General features: G+C 31.6%; 1 protein-coding gene across 1 annotated transcript; it reads left to right on the top strand.

Annotated features, from left to right (window-relative positions):
* The first annotated feature begins 12,067 nt into the window (after positions 1-12,067).
* LOC145323654 (band 7 protein AGAP004871-like) lies at positions 12,068-20,002 on the top strand. Its single transcript, XM_080166073.1, has 11 exons — positions 12,068-12,133; positions 13,281-13,320; positions 14,275-14,380; positions 16,239-16,314; positions 16,811-16,852; positions 17,469-17,555; positions 18,059-18,128; positions 18,535-18,623; positions 18,797-18,892; positions 19,234-19,297; positions 19,603-20,002. Exons 1-11 carry the CDS (start codon positions 12,086-12,088, stop codon positions 19,758-19,760), a joined length of 876 nt encoding a protein of 291 aa, XP_080022199.1. The 5' UTR covers positions 12,068-12,085; the 3' UTR covers positions 19,761-20,002.
* Positions 20,003-25,571: the final 5,569 nt, after the last annotated feature.

Here is a 25,571-nt window from a genome sequence, read left to right as displayed (position 1 = left end):
TATTGTTTAAAATAGGTTAGGTTAGGTTAAGTGTCCACTCCTGCGTTTGTCAACATCAGTCGATATATCCTTATTTCAAAATATCAATCAATGTCACACTCGCAACCGAACCGCAATATTCGTGGATATCTATGGCTGCAATAACCATATGATACGTAAAAATTGATAGAAGACTATAAAAATTGTAATTTGTTAATATTTTTTTTGGCCTCAGCTGCTAATTTTTTTTATTTTTTTTTGACGATAGTCAGTTGTATCAATAAATATATAGATAATAGATATATTGATACAAAAAAATTGTCTTAAATTTAGCTTGTTCATATATTTTTAACCTGCCTAGCTGAAATGCAAACAGAAATAGCAAACCATACGGCTGCTACGTCCCCTCAAAACATATATTTCATTTTGTATGATATATAATTTCATATCGGAATGGTTTAACATAATATGAAATATATTTTCCTCGTATTTTTCCATATTCATGTCCGACCACAAAAAGCAAGTCTGATAAAATAACTTCGCAATAGACTAAAACTAAATTTTTCTTGACACAATTATGGTGATTTCTAAACAAAGATCGTGTGATCAAATGTCTGTTTGTCTATAATACTCAGGATAATTTAAATTATATGTTCTACTTCAATAATCTACCACAAAGTAAATAATTAGACAATAAATGTACAGAATTACTGCAACAATTGTAGAAATGCTATGCTTTTTGAGTTATACCTAATTCTTACAGTGACCCTCATAAAATATCAACTCACTCTTTAAAAAAAGAAGAGCTATTTAAAAGCTATAAGGAGAAACCTTGAATCTATAAAACTACACATTTAGAAAAAATAGGATTTTAAGTTAACCTCTAGACATTGTCTATTATTCATATTAAACAAATCCTCTTATTGTTTCTCTTACAAAATATCAGAGCTATGAAGATCAGTAAATATTATAAATTTCGATTACAATTTTTTTCCATTATACTTATTGAACTAAGTAAAATATCAGCTTCTAATAATAACTAAGTTTAATTTTCAATGAGAAGACCCTTACTTAAAATTATTTTAAAAATAATGGCAGGGGGGGAGGTAGTAGTTTGTTTTTGTTCATGCCTAACCCCTGCAAGGGACAGAGCCTGAAGGCTACACTGTTCTCAATATAACCTAACATAACCTAATAATAATACCTCAAAAAAACTTTTATCCTCCTCCTTATTTATAATTTAAAATAAAAATAATGGGAGGAGGTTTCTGAGAATGCAAGATACTTTAAGGGAAACTGCTGAAATTTGTGTAGGTATTTTTTTTCCTATAATACACATAATATGTTCAAACATACATATCTTTAAAAAAAACTCAATAAATGATATTTAGTTATGACTGGTTCCTTTATCCCTGTTAGATGTAGACTCTATTTTTGACCTGGTCAGATGTTGAAAATTGTATCGAAATCCAATAAATAGAATGGATTATTAACTCTGGGAGATGTGTAACATGGATCCATAACATTTCCTATTTTCTTTCAAATAAGAAACACACAATTTTCTATTTATTTTTTATTTTAAAATTTTATTTATGTTTTATTTATAATTTTGCGAAATGGTTCCTATAACAATTGAGTGCGAATTTGAAGAATAGCATCTCTATAATCGTTACCAGAAAGTCCGTAAAATGTAAAGCTTCGCATTCATGTATGTTGTCATCCTTGTTTTAGAATTTTTCCTTTACTAGCTATTCATATCTTGTATGTTGTATGCTTTTTGCTGAATGTAATAGACAAAGGCATTTTGGTAAAAAGCTTAATAATAAATTGTGGCTACTAAGACGTTCAGATCTTGATATCCAGGGATTTGAACATGTCTAGGCAATGTCTAAATGGGACTTGAATCTTGTGGTTGGTACATTAAGTTGAGTTTACAAACGTTTCAACTTTTAAATGTAATCTACAGAAGTTGTATTTTTGTGTATCATCATGGGGGATGTACATCAATTTATTGGCCATTATCCTATCCCTCTACAAAAAAATATAAAAGATTCTGAAAGTCCGTACGTTCATTTAAATAATGCAGATTTTTTATTATTTGACAAAAAAGTTTTGTATGTTAAAATTATCCGATTCATCTGAATTTTGGAATACTGATTTTTACTACAACAAGGTACAATGTTGTAAGCAAAGCATCTCTATAATCAAGTCCTAAAAATGTAAGTAAGTCCTTAAACAGTATCATGTATTTAAAAAGTTTTGCAACAGATTTACTTACAATTTTGTTTAGGCTTATGCATTAATTTTCTGCTTATTTAGTTCTGACAGTGTACAAGTTCAATTATTTTCGTTTGTCCTTCCATTTCAGAGTTTTGCTTTTATGGATTTTGTCATCCTTGTTAACTAGACACATCTAGTATAAACTTGTATTTTCTCACTACATCTATAATTCAAATGGTATGAAATAATAATCATTCAGATATTTAAAAACACATTTTATGAAAAAAATATGAAGAAAAAGTATAATTTGAATTTAAATATGAAGAAAGCATCTTAAAGATGGATTTTTATTAGAGATAACATTTATTTGCCATTGGATTAAAACAATTACAAATAAATGAAACAACAAGAATGAGATCATCCATGCATTCTAAGCTCACAAAGTTTTGCATAAATTAGTTATGTTACCTCATTCGGACAGGATTCTCCTTTGATTTTAGGTGATCATCTAGAGAAGCCAGAGCATTATCTGCTTGTAATGGGATACGATACGCTATGATATTAGGTTAAGTAACATCCAACTGACAACAAACCCTTTGATTACACGACCTTTGTCTGGAATTCCTAACTCTGTATAATAATGAGTTGCGCCATAATGTGCCAAAGGATTACCCTTACTCTCCTTATTAATGTCACGTGCCAGACATAGTAGCAGTGATTGTCATTTTTATTTTGTTTATTTATTTGGTTTAATATGCATAGATTTTGTCTTTCTGTTTTAATATTTTCAATAATGAATGAACATGATTTTATCCTAAACTATATCCAGTAACTGTATTCTTCTGTTCTGTCTGACTTTATCTGCAAGAATATAGAGCTAGCTATACTATATAGCAATGTGTAAAATGAGTAGATTTGTGGTAAGTAAAACGGCTATTTTACTAAATAATCTAAAATATGAGAATGAAATGCAATCAAAGAATGACATAAAAATCTTTAGGTTTGAGTTACACGTTTCAAGTAAGGGTGGTTAGTTCTACATCGCTTTGATAAGCCGTATTTCGTTTAGGTAAGGTTATTTTGGGTGGCCTTACGGGGTTAGAGTATCGCATGTATAGGCCCTGCAGGTTTATGGCTCTACACATGGGTAGGAATTTCAACTTATTTCAATATATGATGGATATGACAATTTTTACTTTAGACCACTATATTTTCTAAAATCTTAGATCTATACTTAAAATGTAGAATGTAGACCAAAGAAAATAAAAATCTATTTAAATGCCATACTATATAAGATATGTTGATATTACTCAGCTATATTTCACTTCTCCCTTGGGAGATGGATACTTCTAGCCGTGTACCGTCACTTCCACCAAATGTAGTCGGAATATATGATAACTTTTGACGGGGCCACTTGCCTCTGGGGGGCTTATAACCAAGAGGTTATGGGGGTTCCCTTTCAACATTTATTTATCTTAATTGTATAATTTTTTTATGCGGATTTTTTTTTCTGAGGATCACACCGTTCAATAAAATAGCCTAAAACCTTTATATGATAAGTAAGTATATTCTATGAAAAGCCAGAGTCAATCGGTTCAGCGATTATCGAGACCTTAAACTTTATCTGGACGAAAGGACAGACAGACGGATGGATTGAAATTATCTTATCTCGATTAATGATATATGCAATATGCGGAGGTGATATCACAACACAACTAGTAGAAGGTGAGAAATATAATATACAAGAGAAAGATGTAATAACAGTTTACACCATAAGCAGTTTTTAGAATTAAAAGATTGTATTTTTTGCTGGTTATTCAAAAGATTTGATCAATGGCTAAGGCTAATTTAAGGCTATTTTCGTAAGTAAATAGCATAAATAACTATTTCTTATTGAAATTATTGAGAGAAAAAAAGAGTAGCCCCGATGTTGAATAACAAAAGAATGTAGAAATACTACTGCAAATGTACAAAAATGCTGCTGTTTGCATGATTGGTAAGTTACTAAACAGTTCGGCAGCGTATTTACAAAATGGATGGTAGCTTTGGTTTAAACATGCATACAAAAGCTGTCGAAATGTTCTTTTTCTTTATGATTTTTCTATAATTGTATAGTTCTAATATTTTGTGTAAACCCTAACTGGTGAATGAAATAATGACTACAGAGTTTCACATTTTATATTTGGTAATATCTTCTCTGTTCTACAGGCAGGGAGGGGACAATGGTAGTAAAATCTATCCCCCTTCTTATAAATAATCTTAAACATACAGCTGCATTTTTGGTCAGAAAGGAAAGGGCAATAGCAATAGAATTACTCTTTACCACCTTCTTAATCCTACTTAGAATAAAAATAAAAGCAAAGATTTTGGAATAAATACAATTTAATCTTGCATTGTGCTATCCTTCGTTACATCCCTTATTATTTTGTCTGAGAGGTCAATTTTAACAGCAATCTAAGGGATAAGACAATGGCTGATCTGATTAATTATTGAACATAAACAATGGTGATACATAAAATTACCCCTTCAACAGATTACAATCATTAGTTGAAACAATTGTACAATTAACTTAATAAACCAATCAATTAAATTTCACCAAAGATGTTAAGCAAACAAATAAGAAAACGTTATTATAAAACTTTGAGGACTAGTTTAATAAACAGCCAATTGTACCCTTTCTCTCTCTGATAATAACACTAAAGATAGGATTCAAGGTAGCCTATTTTTCTAGAGTCTCATTATTAATAGATTTAAAATCATATTTATGACTTAATCATAGAAAAATTAAAAAAGGATAGTTGTGTGTTAATAAAAGGGTTGTAAGGATTATATTCTATACTTTTCTGTGGTAAATGTTATTACTTTGAAAGGAAAATATGATTGAAAGATCGACCATTCATGTTTTATATGTAAGTTGTACTTTCAAAACCAAACTTGTAATACAGTGGCAATGGTCAGGGTTTTACCAGAGAAGGTTGCCCTAACTGCTCCTAGAATATTACAAATCACCTGAAAATTGTTGAAACCCTCCTGAAGCAAAAGTTAAGGAAAGTGTAATATAGACAACAAGAAGGGTGCTACTCAAAGAGAAAAAAGGTGTTAAATTGTTGCTCGAAGCGCACAAATTTTTAAATTCTTAAAATTGTGCCTGTTTTACTAAAAACCCCTGGGTGGGTGTAAAGGTGTATAGGGGGTTAATTAGAGGGATAATTTCACACCTCTGAATTTTGCAAGGGGGTGGATACAACCCAATACACCCCCCTTATGTACGCATCTGTACTTTTATTATTTAGTTCAAACATTAAAGTTAAACATTTATTTTTTAAACCACCAGAACTGAATATTATTACAACAGCAAAATTATTCCTTTCCATTTCATTATCCCAGCGCGCATTAAGTAAAATTTCTAAGTGGCTATTGCGGCTTTTCCAATGCAAAAAAGATAATATGCGGAAGTTATAAAACCCCTTCATATGGAATGGACAAACTGATCCTTCAGTTTGTGAATGGATATAACATACATGGAGTTTGTGATATTAATTTTTTGTTGAAATTTAGGTTCCTAATATAGTCCTCAGATATTGGTCAACACTCCATGGTCAGGGAGGGAATAGGGTAAAGTCATATAAGGAGAGGGGATAAGGAGTATCTTAATATTAGCAAGCTAGGGGAATTTTTATCAGGGTATACGAGAATCCTTCACAACATCCATGTATTCTTTATTCATTATATGTGGGTGCACTATATATAAAACTAGCGGTTACGCCCCTAGAGGCCTCTAGGGGCACTTGAGGAGGGGAGAGTCGAATTTGATAACCCAATTTCTTATTTTAGATTTTTTAAAAGAAAAAAAATTTTTTTGGGGGGGGCGAATTTTTTTTTTTTTTGGGGGGGGGGTTTCATTTTTTTTGGGGGGGGTGTCCCACCTCCCAAGAAAATAGTTATAAACCTTCCCGGGACCTATGAGAAGCTACCCTGTTAAGGAGAACCCGATCGGTTCAGCGGTTAGCGAGATCCTTCGGTACAAACACACAAACACACAGACACACAAACATCCTGTTACTTTATTATAAGGATACATGGAGAACGAATAACATAAATTAAAAACATATATGATGCGTTCCCTTAATTTGGGTTTGGTTTTAGGCTATTTAACACTCCTACCTTTAAACCCTTTTTTTCTGTAAAGAAGAATTATCTGAAAAATTCATGTTTTTCTATTAATTTAGATTATATAATTTTTTATCCTCATTTATTATTCATTGTTTGGTTTTTTGGCATTTGATAATAGTTCTTTATCGCAGCTTTTCGATTACTTAAAATAAAAAATTATAAGACTTAGCTTTCCATCGTACTCCCCCCCCCCCTCTCTAAGTCTTTGGGAAAAAGCACGCAATTTTCAACCCTCTTTCTCAGACCCCCTTCCCATCTTCCCAGAGACTTAGAAATCTTTGCTTTTAAAAGCATTATAATCGCATGACATTTATCTTATCTTTTTATGACACAAAAGAATAGCTAATTACGTAAAAATAACCTATAAATAGAATTTAATGATTTCATTTAAAAAGTGATAGGTGCGTCATTTAAATAATTTTTCAGAGGCGAACTACTCTATAAATTGAAATCTTTATGTGTAATTTTCTTTTAATACACTGGTCTCGAAAGTTTTTATAATAATGTTTTCTTATTCGTTGGCTTAACAACTTTGAGGATTTTAGTGAATTATGATTGGTTGGTTCATTAAGTTGAGTGTTTAATTTACAGACAGTGTAATTTTGTTTATCATCCTTGAGGATTACATCAATTTATTTGCCATTGTTTTATTCCTTTAGATCCCTGGTGATTCTACTGGATTATGAGAAATGAAACAATTCAAATGGTCCGTCTGTATGTCTGTAGTGCTCTTAGTGACAATAAATGTTGATAATAACCATTTAAACAAGGATGACAATATCCATAAATAGCGAAGCTAAAAAAATTATAGATGGATATCCTAAAAAAATGAACTCTAGAGCAGTTTTATGAAAAAAAACATTAAACCAAAAAAATCACGAACCTTGTAAGATTTATACATAAAAATCTACGAATCGAACTAGCACCTCAACTAATTGACAAATCTTAATGAAACTTTGTTTGGATGTGTAAATGGTTAACTTATTTAAACCCTAAAAATATCAGCCGTCCCTCTTGAATAGAAGTAGAGAAAATCGTGAAAGCTTAAAAAATCTTGGAATCGGACTAGCACTCCAATCATTAAGCAAATCTTAGCAAAACTTAATAAAAGTATGCATAATATTTAGGTTTTCAATTCCTAAAAATGTCAGCCGTTTAACTTAAATAGGAGTAGAGAAAATCAGGAAAACTTAAAAATGTAGGAATCGATCTAGCACCCCAATTAGTTGACGAATCTTGATGAAAATATGAAAAATGTTAACAAATTTAATCCCTGAAAATTACAGCTTCCTATCTTTTATAGGAGCTGAGAAAATCACGTTTGCCCCTCTTCGTGACGGATGGACATTTCGAATTATAGAGTAGCTTCGCTACTAAAAACCCCTGAGAACAATACTTTTTGAGTGTCATTTATATTTGCACTTCGCTACTTATAGATGTTGTCTTCCTTGTTCATATTCTCATGCGTGCAGAATGACATAAACTTGTAATATGTATTACAGTATAATTCAAACATATGCAAATTTTTATTGTAACGAAGATAACAACATTCACCAATAGCGAGGCTCAACATAACATAAAAAAATGTTCAGTATCGTCACATAAATAGAATATTCAAAATCATTTTAGTCTGAGACAAATCTTAATCAATATAAATATTTTTAGATATAGGAGGTGCTCAGAGTAGGTAGTTTATAATAATTTTTCGGGTCAGGTAAGGTTAGGTTATAGTGAGTATTGGGTAGCCCAGAGGATTTCGGGACCCCAGTAGGTATTGATCTTAGGGAAAAAAAACTACACTTCTTCTCCTTTTCTTCAATTTATATTAAAGGGGGCCGAGGGGGGAGGTTAATCAGTAAAAGCACATAAAAAAAAACTTGATATAGACATAGTGATAATTCAGATTGTTGAAATAGTTCGCTCATAACATGTTGCCTTAGCTGAAGGCTCGATATTGAGGGTTAAGCTACTATCCAACTTTTATCAATATGTTTATATCTAAGACGTTAAACCCAACAGGGACTTACATGATTTAATTTCAACATTAAAAACAGTTTATTACATCAATTGTGTGATTTAAAAAATGTGACGTTAAATAATTTCCATTCTTAATCGTCACATTTTACACACGAATTTTAACAAGAACAAGTACTTTGAGTAAAATCTAACAATGTTTTTTTTAAAAACGAAGCTTTTCTATAATTAGGGTCGGTCCGTACGTCAGTCCGTCCGTAGCGGATAGCTTTCTTCGCTAATTTAGGCATGTTAGAATTGTCCTATTGATTTCAAACTTTGCATGGTGATTCCTGTAGTAGTTAGGTACGATTTAGAAAGCGTAGCAACTATATAATCATTACCAGAATGTCCGTACGTCCATTTTAAACATGTTGATTTTTTTACTTTTTAACAACAAATTTTATGTGATCTAATAATCCGATTGATTTTTGGTATACTGATTCCTGGGACAACAAAGTACAATATTATAAGCGAAGCAATTCTATAATCAAGTCCTAAAAATGTAAGTATGTCCATGAACATTATTATGTATCAAGCAGTTTTTCAACAATTTTACTTACAATTTTGCTTCGACATTTATACATTTATATTCTGATTATTCAGTTCTGACACTATACAAGTGTTAGTGTCCGTTTGTCCTACCGTTTCAGTGCTTCGCTTTTATGGATGTTGTCATCCTTGTTTGTAGAATAAACAATAAAACCATCGACTTTAGTGTAACAAGAAATGTATCCACTGAGCGTTTGGTGGGTTAAAGGTTCGAATCTTGGCCAAAACCGCGTCAAATAATGACGTTAAATGTTGTATCTACGCTGCAACGTCGTGACATTAATAGTAAGAGTAGGGGGAAATGCCTTGTTCAAAAACAGGCATAATTCATTAATCAATTCAGTAATCAATTAAATCAACAAATGATATTAATTTCATCTAAATTATTGATTAAATTATATTATAGAGTCATTGATTTATATTGAATTAGTAAAAAATTCAAGAAAATACATATATTAAATTACATAATAGTTATTTCTCGCATCGTATTATAAACGGCTTTCCGCGGATATAGAATGTACAATTATGAGATTAAAACTAGTTTTTTTTTAGCCCCGAGGTGACGAAGTCACCGGCTAAAAAAACTAGTTTTAATCTTATGATTGTACATTTCTATATTCGTAGAAAGCTGGATTTAATACGATGCTAGACATAGTTTTTTCGTATGGATGAGAACCGGTTCCTATCCACCGGATTCGAATGAATACGAGAAATGTTATTCTAAGATACGCATATAAATTTGGTCAGGAACATTGCTTGCATTAAGGTATCTATAGGGATAAGACAATGTATGATAAATTGATGTACATACACACTGATGAAAATTACCCCTTCTGTAGATTATAGTTAGTGGTTGAAACTTTTAAACACTCAACCAACAAATAAAAATTCAATAAAAGTCCTCAAAGTTGTTAAGCGAACGAAAGGAAAACGTTGTAATAAAATTTAGGGAATAGTGTGATAAACAGCCAAATGTCTTCTCCCTCTCTGGCTTGCAATGCATACATTAATTATTAATCTTACGAGCAGCTCCGCTCCAAAATTATTACTAATCAAGAAATAATATACAAACCTCATAAAATCGTAAGATAAGACAAACAAACATGAAAACATAGCAAGTAAGATAGTTTATTGTTACTAAAACACCGTAAACCAATCCAGTTTACTTATTATTAACATGCTGTTTTCAGAGCTAATTTACAGTTTTCCAGCATGGCTTCGAAACCGATTAATATCCCGTGGATTAGAACGGTTCTCAGTCATACATACAATCTTCCTCGAATATTAAAACGAAAGTCATAAATTTAATATCATTTTTGTTTGCCCGGGCCATCGGTCCATTGGGTCTAACAAAACAGGTTTTGATCTTACAATTTTTCATTTTAACATCCGCGGACAAGTGACCAGAATTCTAGGACAATTTACATACCTTACTTATCCCATATACATCAACTTACCTTTAGTCTAGTAACCAGTATTACCCCGTTTATCAACAATTGAAAAATCATTCGGTAAAGCATTTTTCGAAATCTTAAGCTACAGACAAAAACTTCATTTTGTATATAATAGGTTGACAAAGAGACAACAGTTCAATCTTCATTATAGAAAAGCTTCGCTTCTACAAAGACACAAACAAGAAAGATAAGGTAGGACGTTCACAACTACACAAAGCATGTTTAAAAACTAGGTTGGTCACTCTCTAGTGTTTTAGTTCAATTTAAACCTACATTACATTGTTTTAGACATTAAGTAAAAGTTATACAATAAATTGATTTAATTATTCTAAATTATAGAATTTCAGTAAAAGTAAAGTTATATAAATTAAACTAAATATAAGAATGCCATAATCAATATAACTTAAAAAACATTTCCTTAGAAGTAGCGCACCTACATGTGCCATGCTTTCTTACGGTCAGGGAGGAAGGTGACATAGGACAGTAAATTACACTTATACCCAATGTTTTATGACAACATTATCTTATCTGTTGGAATTAAAAAAAATTGGGTACATATGTTTATAGAACTTTTTCCAAACTTTAAAACCAATTATTTATTCTACAGGGGTATTTTTGTTTATGATAAATTGGAATGTACATAAATTGTATCATCATTTAACCCTTAACGGTCGGGGGGGGGGGGGGGGGGGGGGGTTGCGTTGAACGCCCCTCATCCGGTTTTTTCTATCTCATTTTCTGTGCGTAAAAGATAAAGAGCCAAAACTGCTTGACTTTTTAAGTGTGGGTATGAGACATAACTGAGAGTTGAATTTTTTTTAATATCTCCATCCTGGCGGGCACAGGATGCCAGCAAACTTGGCAGGGTCATCCAGGTAAAAAGCAAAAATGTTTTTTTGACTTAAACAAAGCATTTTATCTTACCAAAATACTAAAATATCCTCTAGTAGTACATCCTCATATGAAATACAGGTGTTCAAGTCAATTTCAGGTTCCAGGTATGATCCTGCAGGTCCTGATCTTCCAGGTCTCCAGAAATCTTTAAATGGCTCCTGTGGCCGCAATTTTTGACTTAGAGACTTCAAATTTAAAACTTAAGCTTTTCTTACATGTCTACATAACATATAAAAATTTCATAAAAATCAACCGCCGTTTTCCCGCCGACCGCCGACTGCGGCGGCTTGCAGCTGCCAAGTACAGCTGCGGCCGCTGAAATTTATATTTTGATATTTCAAATATAAAATTTACACAAAGATAAACATTTTCTGCAAAAAAATTTTATTCTAGCTTCAAAAATAAAAAAATTACAGCCGTTTGAAATTTTTAAGTAAAAAAAGACCTAAAAACAAAGGTTGTTAAATAAAAGGGCGAAGGAAGCAAAAATTGACCTTGACTTACTTAAGGTCGGAAATTCATCATAACACAGGGGACTTACACAAAAAATTTAGCCCTCTAGATCTAAAAGGAACAGAGATAATAAGGGGGGGGGCGTTGAACGCCCCCCCCCCCCCCCCCCCCCCCGACTGATTAAGGTGCGTCAAGGGGCCCGACTGTAAGGGGTTAAGATCTAACAACACCAAGTGTTGTTCTCCTTTTTATGGTAAACTTATCAAGATTAAGGACACATTTCATTTTTGTTTTAATGAATTTTATAAAATTTTATATTATTTAGAAATTTGAACTGTAATATTAAAATGTCACAAGACGTTGAAGCTAGGCCAGCCTTTAAGAGGGAAAACCAGGTAATCCAATAAATTTTAAAAATAATCTATGAAAGCTGTGGAAATTCAAAAATTCAAAACTTGTTTGTGAACTATCACAAAAAGTACCCTCTTGAGCACTGGTTACCCCCTTCCCTCATTTTGTAATAAATTGAAATTATGGGGATCGAGGTTATATTTTGTTTGTTTGTTTATTACTTTTTACGCCTTAGTGGTTAGGAAAAACATAGAAAACAAGGATGAAAATATCCATAAGAAGCGAAGGTCAAAAATATAGATGGATATTCGGAAAAAATGAACTATAGAGCAGTTTCCAAAAAACATTAAACTAAAAAATCACGAAGCCTTGTGAGATTTATAACGTGAAATCTAGGAATCGATCTAGCACCTCAACCAATAAGCTAATCTTAATGAAACTTTGTGGGAATATGTAAATTGTGATCTTATTTAATTCCAAAAAATATCAGCCATCTATCTCGAATAAGAGTAAAGAAAATAATGAAAACTTAAAAATATAGGAATCGAATTAGCACCCCAACCAGAAGCAAATCTCGATAAAACTTGATAAAAGTATGCAGAATATGAAAGTATTCAATCTCTAAATTTTTAAGTTGTCTATCTTGAATAGGAGTTGAGAAAGTCAAGAAAACTTGAAAATGTATGAAGCGATCTAGCACCCCAACCAATTAACGAATCCTAATGAAACTTGAAAATATGAAAAATTTTATCATAATTAATTCCTGAAAATTTAATCTCATTATCTTTTATAGGAGCTGAGAAAATCACGTTTCCCTCTTTCTAGCTGTCTCTAACAGACGGACGGACATTTTGAATTATAGAGTAGCTTCGCTCCTAAAAACCTTCCCCTTACTTAAATTTCCATTTATCATAAAAATAAGGGGGGCTATCAGTTTTAAACCAACACTTTATGGGAAAGCCCCATTTTGTCCCATGCACTAATTTTTTTTCTCAATAATCTTATCCCTTATAATCCTTCTGTAACATAAAGTAGTACGGTTTTTTGTATGAAGATCTTGGAAAATACAAGTCAATACTGGTTGTACCTTTCAGGAAACCTTTATAAATGCCTTAGGGTGGATTTAGGCTATTACGTTCGCACCTAGAGTCTAGGAACAACGCAACTAGTACTTTATATTAATTTCTTTAGGCTATTGGAGATGACAACGAGGGAGAAGGATGCTTTGGATGTAAGTGAATAAGTATAAAGTTTTTCAATCTGTCTGCGTATTGGTTTGTAACTTTCTGTATTCTAAAATTATGAAACAAAAAACATACCAGCTTCTTTTTTCATTAACATAACCTTCCAACCCAAGGATATATTGTCTCTCTTTATACTAAAAATCTTTTATTTGGAATTCTATATAAAATTAATCAAATAACACCCCAAATAATTTTGTACAAATTTACTACTGCTTATCAAAATTAATGGTTAAGAGTTTGGTCTAGTTTCAAACAAACCAATCATAATTCTATAAAAGTAATTAAAGTTCTTGAGCCAACGAATAAGATAACGGGGTTTAAAACTGTGGGTACTAGCGTAATTTACAGTCTAATGTCCCCTTTAAGGATAATTAAGCTTAAGTTTCTGCGAAGAAAATCTACCTTCATGAATAAGATGCAAGGTTTTTACTATTTACGCTCAGGGATCTAAAGGGATAAGACAATGGCAGATAAATTAATGTACATCTCAAAGGATGATACACAAAATTACCCTCTTTGTAGATTAAAATTATTTGTTGAAACGTTCGAACGCTCGATCATTTTAATTAACCAAGCAATCAGAATATACTGAAGTCCCCAAAGTTGTTAAGCCAAAGAATAAGAATAGTTATTTTTTTCATCGTATTATAAACAGCTTTCCGCGGATATAGAATGTACAATTAAAAGATTAAAACTAGTTTTTTTTAGCCCCGATGTGTCGAAGGCACCGGCTAAAAAAATGGTTTTAATCTTATGATTGTACATTTTTATATTCGTAGAAAGCTGGATATAATACGATGCTAGACATAGTTTTTTCGTATGGATGATAACCGGTTCCTATCCACCGGATTCGAATGAATACGAGAAAATGTTATTATAGAACTATGGGAACTAGTGTAATTAACAGCCCATTGTCCCTGCTCTAATTTACACTGTTTTAGTTCTCCTGAAAATATTCTCAGTGATACTGATTTTTATCACCTTCCCTATCTCTATCTGGATGTGTGTCAGAATGGTACAAGAATACCAGAGGGCCGTCATTTTCAGGTAAAAAATCCACCAAAATTTCTATATTGATTTTACTATTTATTTATAGTGAGCTGTGTGCTTCCAAATAAAGAAAAATATAGATACTATAGATCTCGATTGTTAGGCATTAAAAAATATTTTCTACAACATTCTAGTTAATTTTGTCTCTTGAAAATTATTGGACCTCTTCTCTTAATTTTTTTCAAAATTAAATTTTTTGTTTGCTTGTGTATTATTTTAGCTTAGATTAGGTTAGGATATATTGGGTACTGGATAGCCCCTCAAGGTTAAAGCAGCGCCCCCACCATCAAGGATTAGCACAGGAATAAATAACCCATTTCTCTTTTTTTTCAACTTATCCTATTACATAAAGGAGAAAGCTTTTATTGGGCGAAGGAATGTCATTAACGACTTAACCGATAACGTTCTCCTTATGGTTAGAGGAGCTTATCTCCATTCCAGCCTTAAGTGTCCCTATAATATTCTAGGGGCGTAGTCTCTAGTTACAAATAAACGGGGACGGTAAGTGTTTAACCAACACTTTGTGGAAAAGCAACCAAATATTAGAAATTTTGTAATTATGTGCTAACTTATTAAATCTTTCCATTGAAGATAAATTTGAATAGTTGTCTATTTCAAATCATCTCTTTTAAATAGGAAACAATACTTCAAATAAAACAGTTTATCTTTAGGTTAAGAAACTTTTACTTTTTTTATATGGAAATGTCAAAGAAAAAATATGCCTTTGAAGTGAAAGATATTCAAGAATTATGTAAACTTAACTTTAGACTTGGTATGCTATCACTTACGAACAAAATATAAACAAATATCAATTAGGGCATCTTCAATTAAAGGAAGGAGGGAAGTGCAAAAAGAGAACCGTCTTTTGCTTCCATTAATAGGAGAACTAAATCGGTGCAGTTGCTAGTGGGATTTTAAGAAACAGACATTTATTTATTAGAAGAATTAAGTGATTTTATTAATATAAAAATTGCGCTGATGATACTTGAGCGGATACTATTGCACAACTAACTTTAGACTTTATGTTAAAATGCCGAAAGTTTGTTTTACGTTTGGTTTTATTTTAAACTTATGGGAGCACAGTGTGATAAAAGCTAGAAGAAGTTGAATACAAAAGGAAAAAAATATATTTTTTTTGTAGAACAATATTTTTAATATTTCAATTTATACATGTCAGAATTGTCCCATCGATTTCAAACTTTGCATGATGATATCTACAGTTAGGTATGAAAGCGTAGCAACTCTATAATCGTCACCAGAAAGTTTGTAGTTCATTTAAATCATGTTGATTCTTAACTTTTTCAACAACATTTTTTTGTCATATAATTATCCTATATATATGATTTATTGAATGCTGATTCTTAGGACAACAAAGTACAATATTATAGGCAAAGTATCTATATATTCAAGTCCTAAAATGTAAGTAAGTCCTGTTTTGCAACAAATTTTACATACATATTTGTTAAAACTTCTACATTTATATTCTGCTTATTCAGTAATAACACTCAACAAGAGTTAATGTTCGTTTTTCCTACCGTTTCATAGCTTCGCTTTTATAGATATTGTCATCCTTGTCTTGAAATTACCTTTAGAAAATTTAAATCTTCTTATCTTTATCTTATCGTTACGTATAAAAACATTTAATTTTGAATTTCATAAAGGTCATATTTGAAAAAAGATTGGACTGAAGTGCCTTAAGTATAGAGTATCCATACTTAATTTAAACAATTGCAAGGATGACAACTTCAAAAAAAGTGAAGCTTACAAATATATACAATATACATAGTTGCTACGCTTTCTACATTGCACCTAATTATTACAGGATTCATCATCAATTTGTTACATCTAATTTCAGGCTTGGACGAGTGAAGAAAGGAAATGCTGTAGGACCTGGTTTGTTTTTCATTATTCCATGCTTAGATTCAATCCAGGTAGAGTTTTCAAACAATCAGCTATTAATATCCCTTTAAAGCCTAATGTTGGTATACGATTCCAATCGAATGAATTGACTAAATTGACGATATGTTACAAATAATTTAATCGCAAATGTTCCTATTAATTGCAGTTTTATTTAAACTCTAACAAAGATATCAAATAGTGAAACACGGAAAATGTGAGTTTTAGAGAAGATATTCATTGACATTAAAAAAATAATATGTTTTTACGTGTAAAGTATAAAAACACGAAACCTTTTTGTATAATCTGTATCGGTCTTTTAGAGCATGAACGACAGACCGACGGACCAATTAAGGTTCTCTTCTAATAAGAATATTTATTAATGACATCATTTGTGTGCATATTTGCGCATGTGGATTAAAAAGCCTCATTTGGTCGTATCCAAAAGGTACCCTTATGTTTTTTCATATCAAAGGTATTTGTCCCAAGGCCTTTGTCCTAAAAAAAAGAATTTAAATATTTTTTTTTTAGGTTGTTGATTTGAGAACTGTCTCTTTTGACGTACCACCCCAGGTATTACAAATTTATGAAACAAATCTGCTTTGCAAGTCAGTATCTATATATATTTTGCCCCCCAAAACTCGTTCTGGCATTCGGTAGCCCTAAACTTTTGCTATCAATATGGGGTAATTTGTTTATTTATAATAATACATTAATTTAAAGTCCATTGTTCTTTCCCTTTATCCATAAGCTGTATTGCATTTTAATATTCTTTTTGGAACACATTAGGTTTTTATTGTTGTATTACTTACAAACTGTTTATCCTTGTTAAAAATGAAGCTTATAAATAAATAAGGACATTTTTTTCAATTCGTAACGGATATATGTTATCGTTAATCAAGGCATGTTAGAATTGTCCTATCTATTGCAGACTGTGTATGATGATTCCTGTAACAGCTAGGGTCAGAGAAGCAATATATATGGGGTTAGACTATGGGGAATTTTAGACTATTGGGACTTCCAGATACTGCAAAATATTGAAAGCATTTTAAATATTTTTTTAAAATTCTGTTTGTTTCTCTGTCTTGATTTGTTCTTTTAAGAATCTAGTAGCTGTGCTACTTTCTTTTCAATTGCTGTGCTACTTATAGATAAATTTTAGAATGTTTAAATCTAAATAAATGTTCAGGAAATCTTGACAAAGGACAGTGTAACGGTATCAGTAGATGCTGTTGTGTACTACAAAGTTTCTAATCCTATGGCATCTGTTTGTATGGTACTATTATTTGTAAACTAGAAAAGCGTGTTCTATAAAGCTTAGTGTTCCTGACTCTGTAACTAAATGAGTAACAATGTTTTTTGTCTGTTGTCAAAAATATGCTTTTTTTGTTTTACTTAGACGCAGCTTTTAGTGCCTATAAAAATGACCAATTTTGGACTAGTATAAATTTAAATTGACTAAACCAATGGTAAAATGTATACTTTCCTATCATTGGTCCTTTGTATTGTATAACGTAATCTTTTACAGGCACTATAAGCTGCTTCTTTACTCGTCACTACCACTATCACATCAAGCTATGATTGCTTTGATACATTAATAGACTAAAACAAAGTAATAGGGTCATATTTTACCAAATACCTTGATTCCAGTTGTTAGCCATACCGACATAACAGTCTTTGTCTGCGTAACAATGTAAAAGATATGAAATAGTCAGGTATTAAAAAAAAAAATTTAGATCACAGTTATAGCTATGACTAATATAAGTTGAAATTGTTAAGGTTACAAATGCACACCACTCCACCCGCTTGTTGGCTTCCACCACCCTCAGAACTATTCTTGGAACTAAGGAATAAAGATACATTATTCAAATGTGGAATAAACTTAATAACACGTTGTACTATAGCCATAAAGTACTATAGCTTGTTAAAAAATTTAAACAGTGGCCACTATTGTGTTTACAGGATTCGCAAAATGAAAAAAATAACTCCTTTATCCTAATTTTCCTTTTTTTGCATCATTTTAAAAAAAATGGCTTGCAATTTTTTAAATACCAAGTTTCCCTGATAAGTAGAGCTCATGGTAAAGCATTTGCCGATATCTTAAGCTTAACATCCAGACATAAATCATTCTTTTTTGATTGATTATAAAGAATTATATAAAAAAAATTGGCCTAATTTTATTTGATCAATAATTTTAAATTAAGCTTTTTAAAACGTCAAAAGACCTAGACAAAATGTGGCTTCATTCAAAAAGGCATTGCATGAACTCCTAGCGGACAGAGAAAGAACTAGCACAGAAATTCTACAACAACTGGATGAGGCAACTGATCCATGGGGTATCCAGGTATGGCTTTTATGATAGAATTGGTCTATTCATTTCAAACTAAAGAAATTCAATTAAAAATGCTTCTTTTCAAATACAAATCTAGAAGTTTAACAATTTATTTGTTTTACTATAATTCTTATTCTATCATTTTAAAGGCTTTACTACTTATTTATTATGTCGTTTTTTATTAGGTTGAACGTGTGGAAGTAAAGGATGTTCGTCTACCCCAACAGCTGCAAAGAGCTATGGCTGCTGAGGCTGAAGCTGCTAGAGAGGCCAGAGCTAAGGTATACTTTTTATTTTGAAATGGGGTGTTGAGAAGTAAATTATCTGGATAGGGGTTATTAATTGACTTTTTATATTAAGGAGAGGGGTTAAAATGTTGCGCTTAAATCCCCTCTAAAAATTTTACACAGTAGGTAAAATTTGCATGCTGGGGGTAAAAATTGTTTTTGAGCTGTAAAGCCATTTTTTTTGGTGTGCAATGTAATAAAAATTGAGAGGTTGTGGGATGGTAAAATCTAAAATTTTTGCAAAGATTTTGGAGTGACTACGGCACCCATTAATTGAACACTTTTACTGCAAAAAAAGACATAATAAAATAATTGTAAAACATTTGTTTTATTAGGTTATTGCAGCAGAAGGAGAACAGAAGGCTAGCAGAGCACTAAAAGAAGCTTCTCTGATTATCAGTAAGTAGCATTAAAATTATATTTTTCCAGTAAGAAGTATCTGTCTAGATACAAGTTTTAATGAAGAGGGGGGAGGGGGGGATTGACCCCCCTACTTTTAATTCAGTTTTTAAAGAAAATGTTTTAAAAGTTTTGTTTTTGGGGCAGGGTTATATTATTCATTGACAATTTCTTTTGAAAGGGTTAAGGTACTACAACCCTAAACAGTCGAAACCTACTTTTCTATATCCAGATTGATAGTTTTGAAAAAATATTCATTCTACCCTGATCTTTTTATGTATATTCTTCAATTTTTTCAATACTAGGTGAGTCCCCATCCGCCCTGCAGTTGAGATACTTGCAAACCCTGACCCAGATAGCGGCTGAAAGAAACTCTACAATCATCTTTCCCCTTCCCATCGACATGATGTCCAACTTTATGAACGGAAAGGCTGCTCAGCCAGCTACTTCCAGTCAAATGTAGCTGCGTGCTTCATGAAAATTATTCAGAATTTTGGAAAAAATTACTAATTACATAATTTTGATTTAGTTTTTTTTTACTCATTTTTGATATCATGCTTAAGATTCAATTGATATTTGTGATAATGTATTAAATAAAATGATTACGTACATTTAATGCTATTATTTTCAATATATTATATTAATTTTGTAGATTTATTTTAATTATCAATTATTATAAATAATGATATTTCTTTACAAATTTAACCCTTACAGATCGGGCCCCTATTCCCACCTTAATAGATCGGGGGGGGGGGGGGGGAGGTCATATTGACCCCCCCCTCTATCTCGGCTTCTGTTACAGATAAAGACGTAAAATTTTTTTCTGGTGGTTCATGTGTATTTTTTAGAAAAAATTACTTTTTCTAGTCATAGCGGTCAGGCCGCTCCTTAGCCGCCTTTTAGCGGCCAGCCGCTAAATTTTAAAACAGCTGTAGAGCGGCCAATTTTGCAGCTAGGATGACCAAATTTTAGGACAAACTTTTATTTTTCATAACAAAAAAAATACTTTATCTGATCATCGCCAAAAAACGGCAAATAACGGAAACCGCCATTTTCGGCGGTTACGGCGGTAAAACGGCGGTTGGCGGCGCCAATTAATATTTGTATCTGTTTATTATTGCTCAAGGATTTACCAAAAAAATTTATAGGTCTCTAGCTGTAATAAAAGCCACGATATTCATGATATATGTCTGTAGTAAAAGCCGGACAAAAATCGGCCATAAAGTCGGTCAGGGTGCGGTCAAACGGTCATAACACCACTTTTCTCATAGGGTCATTGATATCTCAGTATTCACCCAAAAAAATTTAGGTTTCTACCTTATATACAAAGTCATAATGTAGAAATTAAGATTTATTTAGAATTTTTTTTAAATTTTGGTGCTACCCAACCGACTTTGACCGGACACCACGACCGACACAGACCAGATATCCTAATAAAATCAACTCTTGCCGACGTATAACTACTAAACTTAAAAAGTCATGAAGTAACAACTCTCTATCATACCTACAAAAAAAATGACATTGAAAAAATAGAGGGGGGGGGGTCAATATGACCCCCCCCCCAATCTGTAAGGGTTAAATAAAATATAACAACTTGTGTTCATGACAAGAATTCATTGTAATAAGTAGCGTAAAAAAACGTTAACAACAACAAACAAAACAAGGATGACAACTTCCAATACTTACGAAGGTTCTTAATGTCCAAACTAGCAGGGATCTAAAGGGATAAGACAATGGCTGTTCAATTAATGTACATACCCAATGATGATACACACAATTATCCGTACTGTAGATTACAATTGTGGTTGAAACGTTTGGAACTTAATTAATGAACAAACTAATCAAAATTCAATGAAAGTACCCAAAGAATAAAAAAAACGTTATTATAAAACATTGGGAACCAGTGAAGTAAACTCCCCTCCCTGCCGCCTAACTAGCCATGACGAGATTCAGAAATTCACAATAACAGTGTTTTTATACAATAGAAAACGTACGTATGACTTAGGGTATAAAGAATCATCACTTACAAAATTGCGTAGATGCCAATTTTCATTTTTGCAGTGTTAAAAATTGAATTTGCTTTATTGAATTATTCAAGTGACTGGAAATCATATTTTGGTGTGCCTTCATTTCTGCAAATATATAAAATCATAAGATAGCTCATTTAGGCGAGGCTTCTGCCCATGACACAGTAACATAACGTCAAACAACCAAGGATAACTGTTTTCTTTTCTGTTTAAACACCCAGGGCATAGGCTTCAGTAACATCCAACAAACAACTAATCCTTGATTGTACTCTTTTTTGTCTAGAAGTCATAACTGTGCATATAAGTTAAACCTGGGATGGGACAAACATCTTCCTTGTTATAAATATTGATGTAAAACACCTGGCAGAGCAGCACTAGATACAATACATTTAACGTCTCTAGTATGGCGTAAGTGGTTTAAAATTACTAATTTATCAGAATGGTATATTATTACAACAGCACAAACTCCTACCTCCAATTTGCCCCCATTCTATCCTTAATCAACCTTTCTAGCTTATTTGCTAATGTTATTATATGCGAATACTTCCATGCCGAAATTTTGCGTAACTGAATGAACATCAATAGTTCTATTGCAAAACGTACTGTAATTGTAACTAAATCCGTCAACGGATCGGATCACTTTTATTATTCTGAAAGTGTTAGCTTTAATTATTTGTTTACTAGTCATTACCTGAAAGTTTTTTTTTATTATAATTATGACACGATCAATTTTATTAATAGATTCAAAACTAAAATTTGAGATGAACCATTAAAATTGAAAGTTAATTTGGACGATTGCAACCTGTTTGGACTTGTATGCAGACGAATAACATTAAAACAAGTAGACTACTTTGTTATAAAAAATCCTCAACTTTAACATTTTTTTATACTTTCCTCGAAAGCGTATACACCACCACTTTGGGTGAAGTGTTTTTTGAAGAAGACTCCGGGGACTATCCCTTCGGGTTCACCCAGTACCCAACTTAACCTAACCTAACCTGAACTAAAGTAGAAAACAAAAACTACAAACCTACAAAATTAATTGGAGTGGTTTGTGCTTAACAAATAAACTTAAAGAATTACTCCATGGAAACTAAATTCTAATTGTTTGGCATTCGTAAAGGCATCAAGTGAAAACTTTTTAAAGGTTTTGTATTGGGACAAGTTAATATAAAATATTGGAATTCTATAGTTCTAATTCTACAGCCCCGACTAGCTAATAGTGTCAAGACTTTTCTGCAAAAATACATCTAGGGTGATTTTTGCAAGTATCTTAATAGCTTTTGTCAACTTTTTACCCATTGCTAACAATTATTTTTTTATTATTGATTCATAATTTACCACATCTTTTATTAAACGCCGCTTTATAGAGCTAAGCTTCATGATAAAAAAAGCTTATTCAGTAAAATATGTATTAAGCTTTATTCAACCCTTCTCAATTCTAATCGTTTGAGAGTTTCTGTACAACCTTCAAACGCCTTACATAGTATAGTTAGAAAATGCCTTCATCATATTAAATAGAAAATAACAACACATTTAATGCTAAAGCTATGAGTTGTATTGAATGCACACTTATACTGATCTTATACTGATTATTTACAAGTTTTAAAGAGCAAAGAAAAAGTTTTTGTTAGAAGAAATCTTATTTGTCTTAATGAAGAGAGATATACTAAGTAAAAGTGGAGGGGCTTATAACAAGTAATACAATATTCAAAGCAAAAAAAAATGTTAAAACAAGGAAAATAATGAATTATCTTTAGTTACAAAACATTTATTGATCTAGGTATCAATAAGGTGAAATTCAATGATAAAGTTATAAGTAAGTGATTAAAACCAGGGATCTAAAGGGATAAGACAATGACCGATAAATTGATGTAAACCACCCCTTTTGTAGATTACAATTAGTGGTGAAAACTTTGGACACATTATTTAATGAACTAACCAATCAAAATCCAATGAAAGTCTCCAAGATTATTAATCCAACGAATAAGAAAACGTTATTATAAAACTTTGGGGACTAGTGTAATAAACAGCCCAATGTCCTCTACTTCCCTGGATTAAAACTTATTTTATTATGCTAGCTTCAAGTGAGGGGATCAAATTTCTATAGAAAAAAAATTGAAAGAGAATTTTTTTCGAAATGTAATGACAGTACAATGTGTATAATCATGAATGAATAAAAAGTACAAAGAAAGTTAGATTTAAAACTTTCAAGTTTATACAATCTCTTTCAGTTGAAGACAATATGGATGTATATTTTGCTTTTTTCGTCAATAACTTATAGAAAAAAGTTAAAAAAAATGTCTTGAAAATTAAATGAAAGTAGTTTGTGTAGAATAGATAAAGAATAAAAAAGTAGCTGAAGGGTTTGATTTAAGCTTTAACAATAAGTTATGTTTTTCTCGTATTCATTTGAATCCGTTGGATAGAAACCTGGTATCCACCATACCCCCGGAAAATTAAATGGGATTTTAAATATCCCCGTAATGAAGATATCCTTTTTTACCATGGTAAAAACTACACCTTAATTATATTCAAGCAACTGTAGGACTTAAACTTGCTTAAATATAATTAAGGTGTAGTTTTTACCATGGTAAAAAAGGATATCTTCATTACGGGGATATTTAAAATCCCTTTTAATTTTCCGGGGGTGAGGTGGATACCCGGGATCTAAAGGGATAAGACAATTATAATTAGTGGGTGAAAAGTTTGGACCCTACCATAAACAAACAAATAATAAAAGTACGTCCCTAAAGTTATGAAGCAAACGAAAAAGAAAATTATATTATACAATTATATTGGGGACTTTGGTGAAATGAACAGCCCAGTGTCCCCTCCCTCCATTGGTGAATACACCCCCATTCTACAAGCTTCTTTATGATTCCTATATTTTTTTTATTATTTTCCTTATCCTTTTACATGTTTATATATGTATTCTAGGCTATATATAAGTATCAAAGTTTTATTTTTGGTAGGCTAAAGCAATAAACATAAGATAAATTGTTTGAATAATAGCACTTAACTTCAAATTTTGATACAATAGCTAGCTAGCACAGAGCAATATCCATTATTTTCAAACAGAACTCTTTTATTTTTACCGCATTATTTCAAAATAAGAAAAAAATTAGGTTATCCTCCAATAAGCAGCACAAAAATTTATATATATATATATATGTAAATACAATAAAACAGGATTTTACAAAAAGAATACATCGGGTCAGAAATAATAGTCATTGTAAAAACAAGGATGACAACATCTATAAAAAGTCCTGAAGTAAGACTTTATGACAAACAAACATGTACTCTTGCATGGTGTCAAAACTGAATAAGCAAAACATAAAAAGAAATATTGTCATAAATAGTTACATAGACGTATGAACATTCTGGTAATAATTATTGAGTTGCTACCTAACTATTGCAGGAATCACTATAGAATCAATAGGACAAATCTTACAAATATAAATTAACTAAAACTATATGTTACATAAGGAAGGGTGGACTAACCTTAATTATAGAAAAGCATCGATTTTAAAAATGTTTACCAAAGCTCTATATAGTGGTAATAGATTAAAATCAATTGAAATTTTATAGAAACTGACCATTTATATATGGTAAGGGAAGCCAAATTTATATAATAGTGCAATTTTGGGGGCAACTTAGATATCATAAATTTCAAAACATCCATTAAATAGCTTGGGATATTTGAAATAGATTTTATCTAGCACCAATTTAAATCTGAATATATCCTTTTCCCTTCAAATACAATCTGTATTTTATATGAGAAGATATATATTGGTAATATGAGTATTCAAAGATTGGGACAACTTTTTCAAGATATAAACACCTCGGAAAATGAGAGTTTAAGTTTGTATATTTTCTTGCAAATCAATAACGTTGCTGGCAGAGAGAAAGAGAGGTAAATGGGATGTGTATTACACTTGTCCCTAAAGTTTTATAATTATGTTTCTTTTTTTAGTTAAGTTGAGTATTCAGACGTTTCAACCACTAATTCTAATCACTAGAAGGGGTAATTTTTATATCATAGTTGGGGATGTGCATTAATTTATCGGCCATTATCCCTAAAGATACCTGCGTTGCTGGTATTAAAAGGTATCCTAACTGTGGGTAATGATAAGTTTCGCATGTTATAGGTGAAGGCATTGCCTCCTACACATTGCATTGAATCTATTGGAAGTATATATTATTGAATTATCAAAAAAAAAACAAGGTTACAACGGCCATAAGTA

The sequence above is a fragment of the Acartia tonsa genome, chromosome 7 (assembly GCF_053477335.1).
Source record: "Acartia tonsa isolate MP-2025a chromosome 7, ASM5347733v1, whole genome shotgun sequence".
Taxonomy (NCBI): Eukaryota; Metazoa; Arthropoda; class Copepoda; order Calanoida; family Acartiidae; genus Acartia; species Acartia tonsa.
The sequence above is the reverse complement of the archived record's forward strand: the minus strand, read 5'-3'. Positions and strand labels throughout refer to the sequence as shown.